Source organism: Leptodactylus fuscus, chromosome 1 (assembly GCF_031893055.1).
Source record: "Leptodactylus fuscus isolate aLepFus1 chromosome 1, aLepFus1.hap2, whole genome shotgun sequence".
NCBI classification, from domain to species: Eukaryota; Metazoa; Chordata; class Amphibia; order Anura; family Leptodactylidae; genus Leptodactylus; species Leptodactylus fuscus.
Genome location: NC_134265.1, coordinates 308,763,622 through 308,786,735, shown reverse-complemented (window position 1 = coordinate 308,786,735; position 23,114 = coordinate 308,763,622). Strand labels below are relative to the sequence as shown.

The window sequence follows — 23,114 nt, the reverse complement described above, 5'->3', positions numbered from 1 at the left end:
AGGTCAGACATATTGGATTAGAGGAACCCCAGCAGGTAAACAACCCTACTTAACGATCTCCGTTCCTCCTCACGACCACCTCTACTTACCCTTCTGTTCTTCAGGGGGCCCTGTGAATCCCATATCACGTCACTGACACTGAACAAGGTCAAGACTTAGCTGACGGTGATATGATATGAGATGCTGGGGCCCCCGGAAGGCTGAAAAGAAAGTGGTGGTTCCCATGAGCTGGAACGAAGATCGGTAAGCAAGGCCACTGGCCCACGGCTAGAGTATTTGTTCGGTGAACCCAGGTGAGACCTGGTGGTGGCATTGTATTGAGGTGTACATACAGCATTTTACCTCAGATGACCTCGAATGTCAAAGCGTTCACATATTAATATATGTAGATATGATATACAAACATGATCTCTGTGCACAAGAGTAAAAAGATGATATAGCTTTCATTCATACAGTAAGCTAGCTGGAATAGCCATGTTTTTATGTTTTACATGTCTACATTACATAGATAGAAAAATAGATACTCTAAGATATTTCAGCACAAAAACTGACATCTGTACGTTATCACATGGAGCAAAAACAAAAAAAAACCATTATATATCGACTTTTGCATTATTTTGTTCACATTACACAGCCCCTATCCACAATGTGAGGCCCCGAAGAGCAAGAAGATAAGAATAAATAATTGAAATATCATTATATGGATTTAAAAGCAAAAATGTCAAAGCAGGAAATAACTTAGGAAATAACAGGGCTTAAGAATTTGCGGGTGGGGATTATAAAGAGAAGATAAAATCTCTAGCATTTGGTTTGGATTTTGTGCTCCGAAAGAGGAAATGTCAAATTACTTCAGTTTTCACATGAATGATCCTAATAAAAAAAAAAATGGCAGCAGAGACTGACAAGACTATACAGTAATGATGTGGTTATATGTATACGGTTGTATAATGTCTGATAGTAATGGCATTGCACCAAACTGGACACAAATGATTTTCATTGTTCATATGTCAGCAGAGAATAACAAGACTGTAATGGCGCAGTTACATAAATATAGTAATAGCGTTGCAATATAAGATATATGTCACAACGTTAATCGACACAGGTTCATATAGGTTCACTATAGCAGGATCAGTAATAAATTCCTGGTACATTTGCATATAAACGAAACAATTGCACATCGATTTAACTTAGCAAGCTTTGTCCTGCAACATCTTCACCTAGTCATAAATACAATACAAATAAGCTGGTTGCCACAAATTGTGTATCTGTATTCTCAAGCCTCCTACTAAGTGGCGGTCCATTCTACACAGCCAGGTGGCGGTCCATTCTACACAGCGGGACCATTTTTATAAAAGGCGGTCTAGACTTCTCAGCCAGTGTTTTTCTACATGAGATGCTTCAGTCTATGCAGACAGACTGCTCTCATAGAAGAGGCTCCAATCTAAACTAGTGAAGTAAGATTAGGACTGAAAGATGGATGGTTCTCCACCGTAGCAAGTCTCACTGACAGCTGTCCTTCACAGTTTGTCTGCATGCTCTCACAGCTGGTTGCTGCATGCAGTCTACATGTTAGTCTCTGTGTATATATATATATATATATATATATATATATATATATATATATGTATGTATATATTATATACTTCTATTGGTGTATGCTTATATATAAAGGGGTATGCATATATACACACAGCCGCACATACATATATGGTTTGATGATTTTGAAATCATCACGTCAGGTCATTACAACTTGTGAGTCTCAATGTTGCTGCATTAACTTTAAAGTTGTATAGGAAACAACAGGACTTAAAAAAGTATGTTAAACTAATGACTTTTATTAGTATCAGAGTTAAAAACTAGACAGATACACATAACATCTAACAGACATATATATAATAAGAAAGGGGGAAGGACACTGAAGTCACAATGCCAGTAAACCACTATGGTGGGTGGTAGTAAATATGTATATAATAGGTATAAAGGTCAGGCAAAAAATGAATGATTGTAAAAGGCCATATGTACTGTATAATATATCAAATCTTGGTATAGACTATGGTAAATACAAAGCTAAAGGCCATATACTGTATATAATAGGTATTAAGGTCAGGCAGAAAATGAATGATAGTAAAAGGCCATATGTATAGTATATCAAATCTTGGTATAGACTGTGGTAAATATAAAGCTAAAGGCTATATATATATATATATATATATATATATATATATATATATATATATATATATTGTATATAAAGATACACCTACTGCCCAGCACCTACATAGTGAATAGCACATACCACACTGCCAAAGAATAACTGTTCAACTGTTATTTATGTATACTGTATATGGCACCACTGTGACTCAAATTATACTTTGGGTGGGCCACTGTGGAGCATATAATACTGTGTGGGCCACTGTGAAGAATATAATACTTTGTGGGGCCACTGTGAGGCATATTATACTGTGAGGGCCACTGTGGAGCATATAATACTGTATGGGTCATTCAGGAACATATTATACTGTGTGGGGGCCACTGTGGAGCATATTATACTGTGTGGGGGCCACTGTGGAGCATATACTATGTGGGGGCCACTGTGGAGCATATTATACTGTCCCAGTATTGTTTACATTCCATGCACTTCGCTGCTCACTCACCATATTCTTGATAACTGCAGTTGTGGGTACTAAAGCTTTATCCCTTTCAAATATCTAAGATATTGCTGCAGCACAGGGGCCCACAAGACATTAGTTATGCCACTGTGTTCAGACTTGGGACTACTTGAGACCATCTCAGTACATGCCATCCACATATGATTACATGACAGCCCATGCCAATTACTGGTGCCCCTATAACAGTGTGTGACAGCCACAGGTGCCCTCAGAAGGAAAAAAAAAACAAACAACATTTGCTTGGCATACTTTTTCATTCCCATCTTTGAAACAGTCTAATGATGGGGTCCATTTCTTTGATGGGAATAATAGTGATTTATTATGTGTTATTTATTCCATCAAATAACATCAATGGAGATGTATAACTGATTGTTATGTTGGTATACTTAGTTGGAACTTTTTCACTCAGGGTATTTGCCTTGAAGTGTTTGAAAACCACTGATCTAGAGTACCAAGGCATGGTAAACGGCTGATACCCGTTTGTGTTTTACTGTGCTCTTTAATATATGTGCTGAACACTGCATCACCCCCAGAGGTGAAGTCTTGATTTCCCATACGTACAGGGACCCAGGTCTCTCAGGGGTCTTTGTGAGCAGTTAAATTTTGTCACTGGAAAATTCCTAAACATTGTAAATAGAAAGCAAATATATAGAAATATTAAATATATTATATATATATATAAGGTAAACAGTAGAGTTCGGAGAAATTCTTTCAGTGCCATATTAATGCTCAGTAAAACTTGGATGTACAAGCTCCAAATGTCTAGTGCTAGGTTTGTGAATCAATGCATTCAGGATCTTCTGTAATAGGACTTTTACACTGGATGATAACCATTTCAATAACGTACAGATACATGTTTGTTCCTCATGGTACCCTGTGACATGCCAACCATCAGGTGACAATATGCAAACACCCCTACCAATAACTGATGAGCAAAATCTATGGTAACAATAAGCACCAAGCAACTTGCCAAATCACTAATTATTGCTGGGGCATACCATTTTGCTGGGGCTTTCATTTGTGATTCTAAGGCAGGTGACCCAGGTTTCAACCTGTGCATTGTAAGGCTGAAGCCCCAAGTCGCAGAAACGCAGCTTTTTTTGCTGCAGATTTTGTTGCTGCAGATTTTGTTGCATTTTTTTGAGTCAAATCCTATAGTGGATTGAGCAGAAGGTAGAAGTATAATAACTTCCTATATATTCACCAATTCCTTTTGTAGCCATTCTTGGCTTTGGCTCAAAAAAATGTCGAAGAAAGAAATAAAGTCATAAATGAGGGACTTTTTTTTGCACATAAAACACAATGTCAAAATGCACACTGCTATACAATCTGAACCACAAGATGATAATCAGGTATTTGTTAGACACTAAGATTCTACTATGTTAGATTGTGTACCATGCATGGATAAAGCAGTGACCTCTTCACTGTTGACATTAAACACCATCTATTTCATAGTGGATGTGCAATGTAATGACAACCTTGTCCCATTTACTTCTATAGGACGAGGCTGTAAAAACATTGCACGCCATGTAGAATGTAAACAGTGCAGAGGTCATGATGCTCACAAAAGCACCACTTCCTCATCAAACAGTAAGTCAGTAGGGATCCCGCATGATGGACCCCTACTGATCTGTTATTCATGACCTACCCTGAAGATAGGTTATCAATAAAAATGATCTGGTCAACCCCTTTAATGATAATAATTTATGGACATATCAGCCATATTTTAGTGCAATCACCCCTGGTTGTCACTAGCTGGGGTGTTAATTGGTAGCCAGGCTAATGCTCAGATAAATGTATGTTAATAAGAACAGTAATTTCTTTATCACTCCATAGGGAGTCTCTTGGAAAAGAGACAGGTCATGTGGTAAACACTACTGACAAAAGCGTGATCTTCACTGACAATGACTTGCTCTGTACTTTAGAGTTCTGACACCCTCTTACCTTTTCATATGTAAAAACAACTAATTATTCAATTTTCATAAAAAGAAGACAGGAAACAGTGGAATAGATGGGCTAAGAGCACCAATAATTGTCACTAGAATTAAATAGCTTTATCCATAATAACATATTCCTGGTTCAGTTGAGTGGCCTCACATATGAAGTTATACAGGAAAGCCATTGCAGGGTGGATGACATAAATACTCAATGACATATTTAATGTAAATTGTTAGTGATGTTGTTAAAGTGGATCATTAATCTTAAACTGATGGGGGTCTGTCTCCCAGCACCCCCATTATCAGCTGCTTGGACCCACCACCAGTACTATGTCCCCCTCATTGCTGACAATCACAACTGCACACAGTGTATTATGCAAGCAATCAAGTCAAGAACCCTAGAGGGACTTAAAGGAGTTGTCCAGTTTCAGACAAATATTGTTCTTGTTTGTATAATGAAAAGTTGTACAATTTTCCAATATACTTTCTGTATCAATTCCTCACAGTTTTCTAAATCTGTTTGCTGTCATTTATTGTTTACTTCCAGTGGATAAAATCAGTCCATGGTCATGTGATATACAATCCATGGTCATGGGATATACAATCCATGGTCATGTGATATACAGTCCGTGCTCATGTGATATACAGTCCATGGTCATGTGATATACAGTCCATGATCATTTGATGCACACACAGGTGCACAGCTCGTTATAGTCAGAGTGTGGTAATCAGATATCTGCTTGGTAATGAGCTGTGCAAATGTGTGTTCATCACATGACCATGGATTGTATATCATAAGACCATGGACTGTATATCACATGACCATGGACTGTATATCACAAGACCATAGACTGTATATTACATGACCATGGACTGTATATCACATGACCATAGACTGTATATCACATGACCATGGACTGTATATTACATGACCATGGACTGTATATCACAAGACCATAGACTGTATATTACATGACCATGGACTGTATATCACATGACCATGGACTGTATATCACAAGACCATAGACTGTATATTACATGACCATGGACTGTATATCACATGACCATGGACTGTATATTACATGACTATGGACTGTATATCACAAGACCATGGACTGTATATTACATGACCATGGACTGTATATTACATGACCATGGGCTGTATATTACATGACCATGGACTGTATATTACATGACCATGGACTGTATATTACATGACTATGGACTGTATATCACATGACTATGGACTGTATATTACATGACCATGGACTGTATATCATATGACCATAGACTGTATATCACATGACCATGGACTGTATATTACATGACCATGGACTGTATATCACAAGACTATGGACTGTATATTACATGACCATGGACTGTATATCATATGACCATAGACTGTATATCACATGACCATGGACTGTATATTACATGACCATAGACTGTATATCACAAGCTCATGGACTGTATATTACATGACCATAGACTGTATATCACATGACCATGGACTGTATATCACATGACCATGGACTGTATATCACATGACCATGGACTGTATATCACATGACCATGGACTGTATATCACATGACCATGGACTGTATATCACAAGACCATAGACTGTATATCACAAGACCATGGACTGTATATTACATGATCATGGACTGATTTTATCCATTGGAAGTAAAATCTTTAAAAAAGTGTCTTTCATGTCAGTTTTGTTCTGCTTGTTGGGTATATAAAGCTATTTATCCTTGTCAAATATTGTTTTAGTTTATGGTTTATTTTATGTGTTTCATCTCTGCAGATGACTGTAGAACATACAAAAATAAAAACATGTAACGACAATCTGAAAGATGTTCTGAAATTATTTGGGGGTTCAGGACCAATGTTTAGGAAACATAATTTTACACAAAGAGTGGGTGAGGTTTGCAACAAACGTCCAACAGATGCAGCTGGGAAATGTACAGTTATTGTAAGCATGTCTGGGATAACCACATGTCTGTACTAAGATCAAATGGAAAGACTAGATAGACCATGTAGTCTTCTAATGCCACGTGGATGACAGTAGTCATGATAAAGTCACCTGATATACTATAAGGGCAGATGTTCATGCAGAAAGTTTTCTCCAGAAATATCTGCAATTGCCTGATTCAATTAAATTGGGTAGGGAAATAAATCAATTTTTTCAGTTCAGAAACAATTCATTCAAAGATATGGAGCAGGTTATCATAAAATCTGCAATGTGTAAATATACACTAATAATTCAGTCCAGTAATCTTAGCAGTCTCTTTGAAGATTATTTGGGGCAGAAAAATTGTTAATAACAATTACAGAAACAGTCGGGATTCCTATCACTACGGAAACAATTTTGTTAATATAATTATTATCTAACATTATGATATCATCGGCAACCACAAGAAGTGCCCTACACACATCATCATGTTAGGAGCCTGTCATATTCCAGACCAGATGGTTGTCCTTAAGAATTTCCTTCCTGCATTTAACATGGTCTTGGGCTTTCTACGCAGTCTTTGATTAACCTGAATAAATTTGCAGATGACATATTCAGGATACAGCAGGTGTCTCTATGGATCTACCACAATATCCCAGCAGAGTAAATGTATTGCATTGCTCAAGTGGTGGAGGTGCTTGAAATTTACAGAGAGCTCTGCTAAGACAGCTGCATCAGGATGGATAATAATCCTCGAGGATGATTCCAATTAAAAAAGTGCAAAAAGTAAAGGAAATCAAAGTAAAGATACAGGAGATATCCCTGCCTGGCGGCTCAGGTCTAAGAATTAAGAGATCTTGGAGAGTAGAGGTAAATGGCATTCTCCACCCATAGACAGATGATGACCTTGCCATGGATGACATTACAAGGAAGAGGAAGAATATACAGAATGACTCCAAGCTCCATTATAAAAAGGAAAGACTTTAATGTATCACTGAATCGGCGCTATGAATGGGAAAGATGCCTGTTGTATGCAGTCTGTTAGCTGGAGGCCATTCCCTGAGTAAAACAGCAGGAATTTCCGTCATTGCTCAGTATTTCATTTCTTCACTTGGTTCAGATCCTACATGAATACTCATTGGTGGCATCCGAGGTACATGGTGTGAATGGATACTAATTACAATTCTTATGCCTCCAACCTGGTTATACACAAAAATCCACCTCCATTATTGTAATCTCTTAAAGGGAACCTGTTCAGGTAATAAACCAACACTATACTGTCAGCCTAAGGGTGGGTTAACATCTGCGTCCTGGTCTCCACTTTCAGGTTTCCGTCTTCTGCCGACAGGAGACGGAAACCCCGCAGACTGTGTCCGCCCGTGTGGTCTCCACGGCGAAACCGTTTTTTTTTTTAAACCGGACATAAAGTCCTGTATGTCCGACTTTGTGTGTGGTTTCGCCGCGGAGAACACAAAACGCTCACGGGCACTTACGGGCGGACACTTTGCAAACCCATTCAAATGAATGGGTTTGAAAATGGATGCAGGTTTCCGCCTCCTGTTCAGTTTCTCGGGCAGAAGACGGAAACCTAAAAGCAGAAACGGGGTGCAGATGTGAATCTGCCCTAAGACTCCATATTGTGGAAACACATTGACTATGCTGTGGAAACACAGTGGAAAAAATGCTGCATTTTACAGTATCAGAAAAGAGAATGGGATTTAGTTTCACCTTATCCACATGTTGTGGGGAAGAAAAACTGTGGATAAGCTGCGGCCCCAGAAACACATTTTTGTTTTAAAAATGCAGCATGTTACTTTTAGATGCAGAATCCCAAGCATTTTCCCTATATATTTAATAAGGGAAGGAAAAAGGCAGAAAAAAATGCAGCAAAAACTCAATGAAAAAAATACTGAAGAAACACGACACGTTTTTGCTCTTATTTATTCGGGTTGTTCCCAGTGTGAGTAGGTGACAGGCAAAATGCTGGAGTCCAGATATACAGTGGGGCAAAAAAGTATTTAGTCAGTCACCAATAGTGCAAGTTCCACCACTTAAAAAGATGAGAGGCGTCTGTAATTTACATCATAGGTAGACCTCAACTATGAGAGACAAAATGAGAAAACAAATCCAGAAAATCACATTGTCTGATTTTGTAAGAATTTATTTGCAAATTATGGTGGAAAATAAGTATTTGGTCACCTACAAACAATCAAGATTTCTGGCTCTCACAGACCTGTAACTTCTTTTTTAAGATTCTCCTCTTTCCTCCACTCATTACCTGTAGTAATGGCACCTGTTTAAACTTGTTATCAGTATAAAAAGACACCTGTGCACACCCTCAAACAGTCAGACTCCAAACTCCACTATGGTGAAGACCAAAGAGCTGTCAAAGGACACCAGAAACAAAATTATAGCCCTGCACCAGGCTGGGAAGACTGAATCTGCAATAGGCAACCAGCTTGGATTGAAGAAATCAACTGTGGGAGCAATAATTAGAAAATGGAAGACATACAAGACCACTGATAATCTCCCTCGATCTGGGGCTCCACACAAAATCTCACCCCGTGGGGTCAAAATGATCACAAGAACGGTGAGCAAAAATCCCAGAACCATGCGGGGGGACCTAGTGAATGAACTGCAGAGAGCTGGGACCAATGTTACAAAGTCTACCATCAGTAACACACTACGCCGCCAGGGACTCAGATCCTGCAGTGCCAGACGTGTCCCACTGCTTAAGCCAGTACATGTCCGGGCCAATCTGAAGTTTGCTAGAGAGCATTTGGATGATCCAGAAGAGTATTGGGAGAATGTCCTATGGTCTGATGAAACCAAACTGGAACTGTTTGGTAGAAACACAACTTTTCGTGTTTGGAGGAAAAAGAATACTGAGTTGCATCCATCAAACACCATACCTACTGTAAAGCATGGGGGTGGAAACATCATGCTTTGGGGCTGTTTCTCTGCAAAGGGGTAAGGACGACTGATCCGGGTACATGAAAGAATGAATGGGGCCATGTATCGTGAGATTTTGAGTGCAAACCTCCTTCCATCAGCAAGGGCATTAAAGATGAAACGTGGCTGGGTCTTTCAACATGACAATGATCCAAAGCACACCGCCAGGGCAACGAAGGAGTGGCTTTGTAAGAAGCATTTCAAGGTCCTGGAGTGGCCTAGCCAGTCTCCAGATCTCAACCCTATAGAAAACCTTTGGAGGGAGTTGAAAGTCCGTGTTGCCAAGCGACAGTCCCAAAACATCACTGCTCTAGAGGAGATCTGCATGGAGGAATGGGCCAACATACCAACAACAGTGTGTGCCAACCTTGTGAAGACTTACAGAAAACGTTTGACATCTGTCATTGCCAACAAAGGATATATAACAAAGTATTGAGATGAAATTTTGTTACTGACCAAATACTTATTTTTCACCATAATTTGCAAATAAATTCTTACAAAATCAGACAATGTGATTTTCTGGATTTGTTTTCTCATTTTGTCTCTCATAGTTGAGGTCTACCTATGATGTAAATTACAGACGCCTCTCATCTTTTTAAGTGGTGGAACTTGCACTATTGGTGACTGACTAAATACTTTTTTGCCCCACTGTATCTCCCCCAGGTTTCTGACATATGTGTGGTCCAGTGTGGATCTGGAGTAGGCCTCAGCCAGGTTCATTACTGGGCCAGAAAAAGGCTGCAGCTCTTGCATTGTAGTAATGCAGCCAAGGATCTCCACCTTGGCTGAGGCCTACTCCAGACCCACCCTGGACCACACATAAGTCGGGAACCTGGGGCTGATATATTTGTTCTCCAGCACTCTGCCTCTCACCTTCTCACACTAGGTACAGTTTAATGTCCTGGGAAAACCTCATTAAAATGAACTTTCCTAAGGTAAAGATATATTTAACCCCTAACTTTCCTAACATGTTTAATGTTCACAACTCCCTATATAGTTTTGGATTAAGAAGCACATGGTGACTTGAATCATACAGTCAGACAGAAGGGAGATCAAACAGAGAAAACGGAATACGTTAACTAGAGAAGTTCAAAGGAACTGAAGGAAGTATTATCATACGGCGGTATAAATGAATGAGTCTACTATGTGTTCACACACGGTTAAAGTCTGGGGTACACTTATACTTGTGAAAAGATGGCTAGCAACTAAACTTTGATCCGGGATGTCACTGTTACAATAAAACATCTCTTCAATCCCTCTTCAAACCATTTTCTACGCCCTTAGTCTAGTGTGCCATGTTTTTATGATACCGTATTGTACAGAAGTCAACTAGAAATAGGGCTTTGCTCCATCTTCTAATAACTAACAATGTAGATCATATAGATCATATTTGTAATGTAATAAATGGAGAAAAAAAAATAAAGTAATAAATTATTGTAATAAAGCAAAGTTTGGGAAATGGAGACCATAATGTCATCACTTTTTATTTCAGATGCAAGGAAAAGGAACCTGTCAACAAAATAATAGACTGGGATGCTGAGCCTTGTCTGTTCTAGATAGTGAATGGAGAGGGGACATACAAGCAGGTGTCGCTCCATTCACATGTATGAGAGTTACAGAAAGAGATTATACAATATTATACCAGTAAGCATCATTGGTTTTGTTAAGGGAAGGTCGTGTCAAACCAATTTACTTGAAGTGGCAGCCATTAGATGTCATATACTTGTATTATTCTAAAGCATTTGACAATCTCCCTCACGTACAGTTACTATACAAGGGAAGGTCCATTGGGTTAGACCATAACACTTATAATTGGATCCAAACTCGCCTAAAAGAGTTCAAAGAGTAGCCATAACTGGGTCATATCCAGACTAGACTAACATTATACGTGGAGTTCCTGTAGTCTATACTAGGACCATTACTGTTTAACCTATTCATAAATGATGCAGAGATTGGGTGCAATAGTTTCTTGCTATTTGCAAATAACACAAAGCTCTGATGAGGTTCAATGTCCTCAATGTCAATGTAATACTGTCCTGTATTAGGAAAGGCAGGTCTTCTAGAGAATAAAGTATTATTTTACCCCTCTATAAAGCTCTGGTGCCATCACATCTTGAGTATACCATCTAGTTTTGGCTACCAGTTATTAAAAAAGATCAGAAAAAAACAGATCAGAGGGCACGGAGAGAGTTCAGAGAATGGTGACCAAATTATTACGTTGCATGGAAGATGTCAAGTGTGTGAATTACATTTATTTAGTCTGGTGAAGAGAAGGATAAGGGCTAGTTCACACAGAATTTTTTGGCAGCGGATTTTGATGTGGAATCCACCTCAAAATCCGCTTGCCAACACGGCTCCCAGTGACTTCAATGAGAGCCACTCGCTTCTTTTTTTCGTTAGCTAGTAGTGGAAAAAAGAAGCGAGATGACCAATCTAGTTTCGAATTCTGCGACTGACTCAGCTGCAGCGCCCGCGGACTCTGGATTAGGCCCATTCAGGCCTAATCCAGAGTGAAATGCTGCGACGGAATGCTGGAGCACTGCATCGGCATTCCATCATGGCTAGCCACGCGGTATGTTCACACGCGGAATCCATTTTCCGCATGTAAACATACCCTTATTTGTTACTGCTTACAGTTAAAGTAAGTGCAAAGTTTGTCCTTAAGTTTGGGAGCATTACTTTGTTGTCTGAACTGTAAAATTATGGAACATGCAACCACAGAATTTGGTACTGGCAAAAGTATGGTGGGAGTCTAAAAAGGACTATAGTACATATCTTCCTTGTAAACCACGATATACAGGGATATTGGTATTAATGTAGAATATTTTCCAGGGACCTGTCTGATCACCAGTAGGGTAAGGAAGGAATTTTTTCTACTTAAGGGGGCATTCACACGGAGTAAAGTGGTGCTGATTCTTGCACGATAACTCGCGTAAGAATCAGCACTGATAAAAAGACTTCCTTTGATTTCAATGGGTTCCGTTTTCCACGCAGAATCCATTGAAATCAATGGGAGGCTTTTTTCAGCGCTGATTATTACGCAAGTTATTGTGCTAGAATTGGCGCCACTTTACTCCGTGTGAATGCCCCCTAATGGTAGAATGGTCCTTTGCCATTAATGGAGGTTTTGCCTTTTACTGTATAAACTTTGGTTTTTAAGTGTGAACGTGGCTGAATTTTTGTCAGCCCATTTTGTAACTACGTGATTTTGCCACATAAGGATGATGTAATGTATTGTACTGATATGTAAGCTCTGTAATGTCAGAATGGTGGTGTCAGGCAGGGGGTGTGAGATTCAGAGCTCCAATCAGAGGCAACCAATGTCAGAGCTCAAGAGTCACACCCCTTGTCTGCTCCTGCCTGACACTTCCTTCCTGACAGTACAGAGACTATATAGCAAATCAGGTACCAAATCTAACAGCATTGATTGCTCGGGAATAGTGGGGGCTACAGAAAAAATTGCAACTGTGCAAGAAACAGTGGAGCAGTAGATATTAATTCATTTACGGATTTGTCAGTAGTGAAATGGTCCTCTTTAAAGTGTGCCAGTTGTGATTTTTCTTTCTTTATTATAGATAGTACTGCCATTTTGGAAGCATATAAAAGGTGATATTCTCAGCTTCTGTATGCTAAAATATACTACAAACATTTCCCCTGCACAATAGTGAAAAAAATTGAAAAAGCAACTTCAAGGTTACCTTATATGCTATGTATTCCATCAAATGACTTATTTCTCCTACTCTATTGTAGCAAGACTCATCCTACCTATTGCATAAAATATTTTAATATTCTCTTCTGTCTTCTCTAAGTACTGTTGGCATATGCAGAGTTTCCAAAGGTGACAGCCACTAATAGTAGGCATTATGGTTTATCATGTCAGATTTAGGATCCCAGATGCTGAGATTCCAAAGGTGACAACCACTAATAGTAGCCATTACAGCCTTTCAGCCAACTTTTTACACTGCCTAAAAGCATAAAAATCAGAATTGTCTTGCTAAGTTATATGTCTACTGCCTCCTCTCCTCTACTTACATCACCGCAGGCTTGCAATTCTATAATTCTTTTCAAGAGTCGGCAAGTTCAAGATACATAAAGTTCCTCCATGATATACATGAAATGTGCCATATGAAAAGGACCAATATGATAAAATAAATAAAAGTTTATCTTCCCATAGGAAACCCTCTAACATCAGAGCTGCCATTGCTGCTGCAGGTGATATGTAGTATTATATGACTGTCATTCAGATGTGCCCTGACTGCTTAATCCCAAGTCACCCTCTACCCTGTATTCATCCCCCATACCTTGCACAGGCTCTCTGCTCTATGTAATATAATATATAATAATAATAATAGCAATAATAATATTATTATTATTATTATTATTATTATTATTATTATTATTATTATTAATAATAATAATAATTTTATATATATATATATATATATATATATATATATATATTTATTTTTTTTTTCAGTCAGTTCACAGATTCTGAAAAGTTACAGCCAATTTTAGGAAGGAGGAAGGAGACGTCTCATAAGTGAAGGAAGAAGTGTTTTTCTTAAACCAGACACATTAAAAAATAATGTTTGCATATACTGAAGGAAAAAAAAGTAATATAGAATCTAATTGGGTTGTTCCATAATCAAGTCTTATCTTCACTATAGATGATAAGTATCTGATTGCTTGGGGTCTTTGCTGGGACCTCTACTGTTCACAAGATTGGGGGTCCTGTGTCCCATCTTTGAGTGGATCTGTAGTCATACATACGTGCTCCCATTCCATTTATTGTCTATGGGATTGCTGGAGGTAGCTTAGTTTGGCTATCTTCAGCAGTCCCATAGACTTTGAATGCAGTGACACATGGACGACTACTATTGCATTCACTGAGGACTTTTGGCTGACATTCTCATCCCAGTATTGGGACCCCCTGAAAGACTTGTCACTGATCCTATGGTTAGGCGATACATCTAGCTCATGGGACAACCCATTTACCTATACATTTATTTCAAGTTATATTGCTGGTCTTGCTTACCCAATTGCTTTCTTTGGAAAACTTTTTCATAATTGATCATTTATCCTAAAAATCCTATGAAAGGGTCATAAGAACTCAGCATATCAACCCAGATAGGTTAGGGTCACCTGGATCAAACCCTTTTTCCTCTGCAGCCAAAATATCACCATATCTGTCAATATGCAAACAAACTCTTTGGAGTAACAAGGGCTTTGACCATAACCTATCTATCTGCGGGGCTGGGTTGACATGCTGCAGTCTGGTGATCCCAATGAAAGGAACCTTCCTGAGTTTTCTAGGAATACTATCCTGTAATAGGGCATGTGGAAAGGGTTTATATGAAGCATACAATTCTTAAGGATGAAGTATATTACCCTGTAGCCCTGGAATATTTGTTAACCTACAGGCTAACATATATTTAACTTATCCTGGCACCTGCACTTCAACACCGAGCTGAAACCTAGTTGTCAGGACATTAAGCGAGCTGTAAGATCTCTGTTCGCTCGACTTCCCTCAAGCTTCAGTGATTGTCGCTAGTATGTGACTTGTTTCTCAATTCCATCAATCCCTCTGAACGATAAGTGATCTAAGTGATCCAAATAGCGGCATCACAGTTGTCATATGGCCAGCGCTAAACTGAATTTGAGAAACACAAATTTACATTTGATTTGATCGGAAACCTTCATTTTACCATCTGTCAAGAACTCCCATCTATAAGCTCTGATGTCATGAGAAAATACTTAGCGGTGGCGGTTTATAGCATTAAAGTGCAGAAAATGGAGTTTGCTGAAGCAGCAGTAATAAAGTGCATGCTCTCTTCATGGATTTATTGCTGACAGGCTAATGTGATTTATGGCAGTGTGGATCCTCTGAGAAATGACAATCTTCTTTCTCTACTCTTTTCTCTGAAGGTAGAGGCATTCTAGGCATTGTAGTGCAACCATTCCTAGCAACACATCCCTATGGAAGACATGTCTTGTTTGTCATGTTCCCAAATGGAATAATCCCAGCTGCCAGGTCATCCTGTCCTATTTGGACATATATTGATAGAGAGAATTTTAAAGCAAAATATTATGCAAATATTTACACCAAAATATATTATCAGTAAGTTCATTGAGTTCTCGTCTTTCCACTGGATACTGCTGGGGTTGTCCTGTTGACTCCTGTCAGAGTTTTGGTTGACATCCATCTTTCTTAGGCTCAGTTCCCATCTGCGCCAAGTCTCTGTATAGGCATTCCATTCACCACTCCAGATGAATAATGCGGAGAGAAAAACGCAGCAAGCAGCACTTTTTTCTAAGCATTTTTTGCCCTTTTCATGCGGGACCTGAACAGAAATCACGCGGACCCCATTATAGCCTATGGGGTCCGTGGGTTTCCTAAAGTAACCACTTTTTTATGTGGATTAGGTTTCCGTTCAGGGTGTCCCCAAGCAGAACAGAAACCCATGCGCAGATGGGAACCTAGCCTCAGTAAACTCAGTAAACACTAATACGTACTGTTGATTTTTTATCAAACCCATTTCCCAATTTCTCTGATGTAGATTCCTTAGAGTGCATGTAATACGAGGCAGAATCTTTTTTTTTATCAGTGAGTGGATGATACCTGAGCCAGGTGATCTGGTTTATGCACATTCTACTTCTCCTTATGACCTAAGACAACCATGAAGATATCAGAGTTTACAGCAGTCTTAAATAGGACACTGAATAACCAGATCAAAATGTACATTTACACATTCAGTCTGCAATCAGATTACGGTATTAAGGGGTCGTTCCACAATGTAGGTGACAAATCTCCATAGTGGATACATAGGTGATAAATATCCACAATGGATACATAGGTGATAAATATCCACAATGGATACATAGGTGATAAATCTCCATAGTGTATACACAGATGATAAATCTCTAGAGTGGATACATAGGTTATAAATCTCTAGAGTGGATACATAGGTGATAAATCTCCACAGTGTGTATGTAGGCGACAGTTATCCACATTGGTTACATAGGCAGTCAGTGCCTGTTATGGGACGACCCCTTTAAAGTTGTTTGCTTTTATATTTATTATTTTTGAATTATTTATTTAGTAACAAATTTCTAATAAGACATAGAATATATAATCCATTATGCACTGGTGTATATGAAATAGTCTACAATACATTGTCCCATCCTCCACTTATTACAGTACGTCTTCATTATTGCCATTAATAAACAGAAGGAGTGTCTTAGTTGACATCCTATTCCCATAAACATAGGAATAAACTTATTGCTGTCTACTGATATACTTACACGGTAGTACTGTACATGACACATACAGGAGACAGCTTAGGATATTAGCAGACATACACTGTACTTGGTATAATAATTGAATGCTATTAAATAATATACATCCGTGGCTTTCCTTTCCTCTTTATATACATGTTCGGAGCTGACATAGCATTAGTCTGTAACCTGTAGGATGTCTCTGTCTATAAGGACCTGATCCCTGAGCTCCAGAGAGGTGTCTACAGGTGACTATACATATAGAACAGCTCAGCCACTGGTTACACAAAGTTTTCATCTTATTTCTGTTTCCAGGTATTAAGTCAAGAACACACAACTCTTAACACATTAAGAACACTCAGATCCAAGACACCTGGGAAAGTAAAATATTGACTTATTTAAGTAAAGTCTATCTGCAAAGAAGGATCAAGCCTCAAGTTCTAACTTTCTGCTATAGGAGAAGGAGTCAGGTACTTACCTGCATTTCTTAGTTTCCTGTTTCTGAACACAGACAAGATGACCAGCAGGTTTCCCAAAATATCAATTATGATGGTGAAGATAAGTATGGCAGCAAGAGCTGTGGCCACCCAAGGAGGACGATCCAATACCAGCTCCTTGGGAATATGCAAAGAACCGTTCAATGCACTTACATTTAATAGCATTTTCTTCTTATTACCTGGCTTTTTCAGTTCTGGATTGTTAACAGTTTGATGCTTGGTGTACAGAGGACTTTAGCTAATTTCTTGCCTCCAGTCTCCTGTTGCCCAATGTAAAGAAGATGGGGGGATGTGCTGACATGAGGGTGGTAAAGAAGCCATCCTTAGCTTGGCTGCCAAGTTTTTAGTTTGCATGTGCATGTGTCAGGGATGATACTTTTATAGCATCCTATCGCCTCTCCTTCTCTACTGTTCAATCAGCTGCAGGTGACATCTAGTGTTGTGCCAGATCAGCACATCAGCAGCCATGGTGGAGGAACGCCAGCGACACCTTGTGGTGCAACTCTAAACTGCTGCGCCTCTCCACTGGAAGAAACACGTTACTTTTACTCAATAAGAAATATTCATGGTCACTTTTTTACATCATGGACACTGGATTAAATAGATTTATGTTTCTGTATATTATGATGACCGAAACTCATTTTTGTAAATCAATTCGTCAATCAATAAATACTCATTTATTTGGGGGACAAAGCTAGAAATCCATGATTTTCACATTTTTTAATGACACTAAATTCTTTAAAAAAAAACAAAAACATATCTGTGACAGAGATTTATCTGACGTGTTGGAAATGTTTGACCATTGGACAGCCAAGAACATAAGAACAGTGAAATTTGGGTGATCATTGGCCATACTGTGTAAACTTGGAATAATTTTGCTTTTCCCTAAACTGGCGCCATTATTGGTCAGTTAATTGTTTTTGTTGATGGTGGAATCGTTCGTCCATGTATGCCGAGCTTTAGCGTGCCTGTAGGTTTTGTGATGGTGCCATGATAACTGCACATGGATTACCACTGCTTATTGTACTTCATCATTGCCTGATTTAAAGATTTCACCTCAGGATAGTGAAAATGTATTGTGTTTTAGAAAAGAAGAAGAGTAAACATTTTTATTAAGTCAGCCATACTAAGATTAACGTCAGCTGATTTTGGTGGGATCAGATGGACATCCAATATGTATGGAGGCCTCCCAACTCTCCTCCTGAGGGATGTTGTGGAACAGAAGAATTGGGCATGTCAGATCTCAGCTTGCCTGATCCTTTGGTTCGCCAAACTAGTATGAATGTGAATAGGGAGGTCAGAAGGAATAAATGTCATATCTGATGTGCCCCATTTCATATGAGGGAAATCATTATACACACTAAGGCTCAGCTTTAGCTTTCCATGGGTTCCACAAGTCTGTTTCTTGTAAAGGAATGTGAATGTATTATTTAAATAGATAGATAGATAGATAGATAGATAGATAGATAGATAGATAGACCGACAGATAGATAGATGATAGATAGATAGCTAGACAGACAGACAGATAGATGATAGATACTGTAGATAGATAGATAGATAGATAGATAGATAGATAGATAGATAGATAGATAGATAGATAGACAGACAGGCAGGCAGGCAGGCAGGCAGGCAGGCAGGCAGGCAGGCAGACAGACAGACAGACAGACAGACAGACAGATAGATGATAGGTACTGTAGATAGATAAATAGATAGATAGATAGATAGATAGATAGATAGATAGATAGATAGATAGATAGATAGCCTTTAATATGGTTCTCCCTTTATAAACCACGTCTCAGTGTGGATAATAAAGACTCATCTCACTCACTTGAATTGAATTCAATGCTGCCAAGTCGTACGTATCCTAACTAGAGATGAGCGAACAGTGTTCTATCGAACTCATGTTCGATCGGATATTAGGCTGTTCGGCATGTTCGAATCGAATCGAACACCACGTGGTAAAGTGCGCCATTACTCGATTCCCCTCCCACCTTCCCTGGCGCCTTTTTTGCTCCAATAACAGCGCAGGGTAGGTGGGACAGGAACTACGACACCGGTGACGTTGAAAAAAGTAGGCAAAACCCATTGGCTGCCGAAAACATGTGACCTCTAATTTAAAAGAACAGCGCCGCCCAGGTTCGCGTCATTCTGAGCTTGCAATTCACCGAGGACGGAGGTTTCCGTCCAGCTAGCTAGGGCTTAGATTCTGGGTAGGCAGGGACAGGCTAGGATAGGAAGGAGAAGACAACCAACAGCTCTTGTAAGAGCTAAATTCCAGGGAGAAGCTTGTCAGTGTAACGTGGCACTGACGGGCTCAATCGCCGCAACCCAGCTTTCCCAGGATCCTGAATGGAATACACTGTCAGTGTATTCCCGTATACCCGATATATACCCCGATACCCGTTCCAACGGTGTGCCCCCCCACCTTCACCCCAGAAATACCCTGCAAGTCCCCTAGCAATAGAATTGGGGCTATATACACCCACAATTTTTACTACTGGTATACAGTGCCATTGTCTGACTGGGAATTCAAAGAATATATTGGGAATACAAATACCCTCATTTCTTGCTACTGCCATATAGTGCTAGTGTCTGACTGGGAATTCAAAGAATATATTGGGGTTACGTGCACCCACAATTTTTACTACTGGTATACAGTGCCATTGTCTGACTGGGAATTCAAAGAATATATTGGGAATACAAATACCCTCATTTCTTGCTACTGCCATATAGTGCCAGTGTCTGACTGGGAATTCAAAGAATATATTGGGGTTACGTGCACCCACAATTTTTACTACTGGTATACAGTGCCATTGTCTGACTGGGAATTCAAAGAATATATTGGGAATACAAATACCCTCATTTCTTGCTACTGCCATATAGTGCCAGTGTCTGACTGGGAATTCAAAGAATATATTGGGGTTACGTGCACCCACAATTTTTACTACTGGTATACAGTGCCATTGTCTGACTGGGAATTCAAAGAATATATTGGGAATACAAATACCCTCATTTCTTGCTACTGCCATATAGTGCCAGTGTCTGACTGGTAATTCAAAGAATATATTGGGGTTACGTGCACCCACAATTTTTACTACTGGTATACAGTGCCATTGTCTGACTGGGAATTCAAAGAATATATTGGGAATACAAATACCCTCATTTCTTGCTACTGCCATATAGTGCCAGTGTCTGACTGGGAATTCAAAGAATATATTGGGGTTACGTGCACCCACAATTTTTACTACTGGTATACAGTGCCATTGTCTGACTGGGAATTCAAAGAATATATTGGGGTTATAAATACCCTCATTTCTTGCTACTGCCATATAGTGCCAGTTTCTGACTGGTAATTCAAAGAATATATTGGGGTTACGTGCACCCACAATTTTTACTACTGGTATACAGTGCCATTGTTTGACTGGGAATTCAAAGAGTATATTGGGAATACAAATACCCTCATTTCTTGCTACTGCCATATAGTGCCAGTTTCTGACTGGGAATTCAAAGAATATATTGGGGTTACGTGCACCCACAATTTTTACTACTGGTATACAGTGCCATTGTCTGACTGGGAATTCAAAGAATATATTGGGGTTATAAATACCCTCATTTCTTGCTACTGCCATATAGTGCCAGTTTCTGACTGGTAATTCAAAGAATATATTGGGGTTACGTGCACCCACAATTTTTACTACTGGTATACAGTGCCATTGTCTGACTGGGAATTCAAAGAGTATATTGGGAATACAAATACCCTCATTTCTTGCTACTGCCATATAGTGCCAGTTTCTGACTGGTAATTCAAAGAATATATTGGGGTTACGTGCACCCACAATTTTTACTACTGGTATACAGTGCCATTGTCTGACTGGGAATTCAAAGAGTATATTGGGAATACAAATACCCTCATTTCTTGCTACTGCCATATAGTGCCAGTTTCTGACTGGTAATTCAAAGAATATATTGGGGTTACGTGCACCCACAATTTTTACTACTGGTATACAGTGCCATTGTCTGACTGGGAATTCAAAGAATATATTGGGGTTATAAATACCCTCATTTCTTGCTACTGCCATATAGTGCCAGTTTCTGACTGGTAATTCAAAGAATATATTGGGGTTACGTGCACCCACAATTTTTACTACTGGTATACAGTGCCATTGTCTGACTGGGAATTCAAAGAGTATATTGGGAATACAAATACCCTCATTTCTTGCTACTGCCATATAGTGCCAGTTTCTGACTGGGAATTCAAAGAATATATTGGGGTTACGTGCACCCACAATTTTTACTACTGGTATACAGTGCCATTGTCTGACTGGGAATTCAAAGAATATATTAGGGTTATAAATACCCTCATTTCTTGCTACTGCCATATAGTGCCAGTTTCTGACTGGTAATTCAAAGAATATATTGGGGTTACGTGCACCCAAAATTTTTACTACTGGTATACAGTGCCATTGTCTGACTGGGAATTCAAAGAGTATATTGGGAATACAAATACCCTCATTTCTTGCTACTGCCATATAGTGCCAGTTTCTGACTGGGAATTCAAAGAATATATTGGGGTTACGTGCACCCACAATTTTTACTACTGGTATACAGTGCCATTGTCTGACTGGGAATTCAAAGAGTATATTGGGAATACAAATACCCTCATTTCTTGCTACTGCCATATAGTGCCAGTTTCTGACTGGTAATTCAAAGAATATATTGGGGTTACGTGCACCCACAATTTTTACTACTGGTATACAGTGCCATTGTCTGACTGGGAATTCAAAGAGTATATTGGGAATACAAATACCCTCATTTCTTGCTACTGCCATATAGTGCCAGTTTCTGACTGGTAATTCAAAGAATATATTGGGGTTACGTGCACCCACAATTTTTACTACTGGTATACAGTGCCATTGTCTGACTGGGAATTCAAAGAATATATTGGGGTTATAAATACCCTCATTTCTTGCTACTGCCATATAGTGCCAGTGTCTGACTGGGAATTCAAAGAATATATTGGGGTTACGTGCACCCACAATTTTTACTACTGGTATACAGTGCCAATTTCTAACTAGGAATTCAAAATGCGCAAGGCTCCCGGAAAGGGACGTGGACGAGGCCGTGGGCGAGGTCGGGGGAATGGTTCTGGGGAGCAAGGTAGCAGTGAAGCCACAGGGCGTCCCGTGCCTACTCCTGTGGGGCAGCAAGCATTGCGCCACTCCACAGTGACAGGGTTGCTTGCCACATTAACTAAACTGCAGGGTACAAACCTTAGTAGGCCCGAGAACCAGGAACAGGTCTTGCAATGGCTGTCAGAGAACGCTTACAGCACATTGTCCAGCAGCCAGTCAGACTCTGCCTCCTCTCCTCCTATTACCCAACAGTCTTGTCTTCCTTCCTCCCAAAATTCCGAAGCTTTACAGAACAATAACCCAAACTGTCCCTGCTCCCCAGAGCTGTTCTCCGCTCCTTTCATTGTCCCTCAACCTGCCTCTCCACGTCACGATTCCACGAACCTAACAGAGGAGCATCTGTGTCCAGATGCTCAAACACTAGAGTCTCCTCCATCTCCGTTCGATTTGGTGGTGGATGACCAGCAACCCACCCTCATCGACGATGATGTGACGCAGTTGCCGTCAGGGCATCCAGTTGACCGGCGCATTATGCGGGAGGAGGAGATGAGACAGGAGTTGGAAGAGGAAGTGGTGGATGATGAGGACACTGACCCGACCTGGACAGGGGGGATGTCAAGCGGGGAAAGTAGTGTGGATGTTGAGGCAGGTGCAGCACCAAAAAGGGTAGCTAGAGGCAGAGGCAGAGGTCAGCAGC

At 39.7% G+C, this 23,114-nt stretch overlaps 1 protein-coding gene across 1 annotated transcript in view; it reads right to left on the bottom strand.

Moving 5' to 3' along the window:
- The window catches only part of MTNR1A (melatonin receptor 1A), a 130,915-nt gene extending 113,264 nt beyond the window's left edge, over positions 1 to 17,651 (bottom strand). Inside the window, exon 1 of the mRNA XM_075259087.1 lies at positions 17,267 to 17,651. Coding sequence (XP_075115188.1) covers positions 17,267 to 17,450 — 184 coding nt within the window. The 5' untranslated portion in view covers positions 17,451 to 17,651. The remainder of the gene's footprint in view (positions 1 to 17,266) is intronic.
- Positions 17,652 to 23,114: the final 5,463 nt, after the last annotated feature.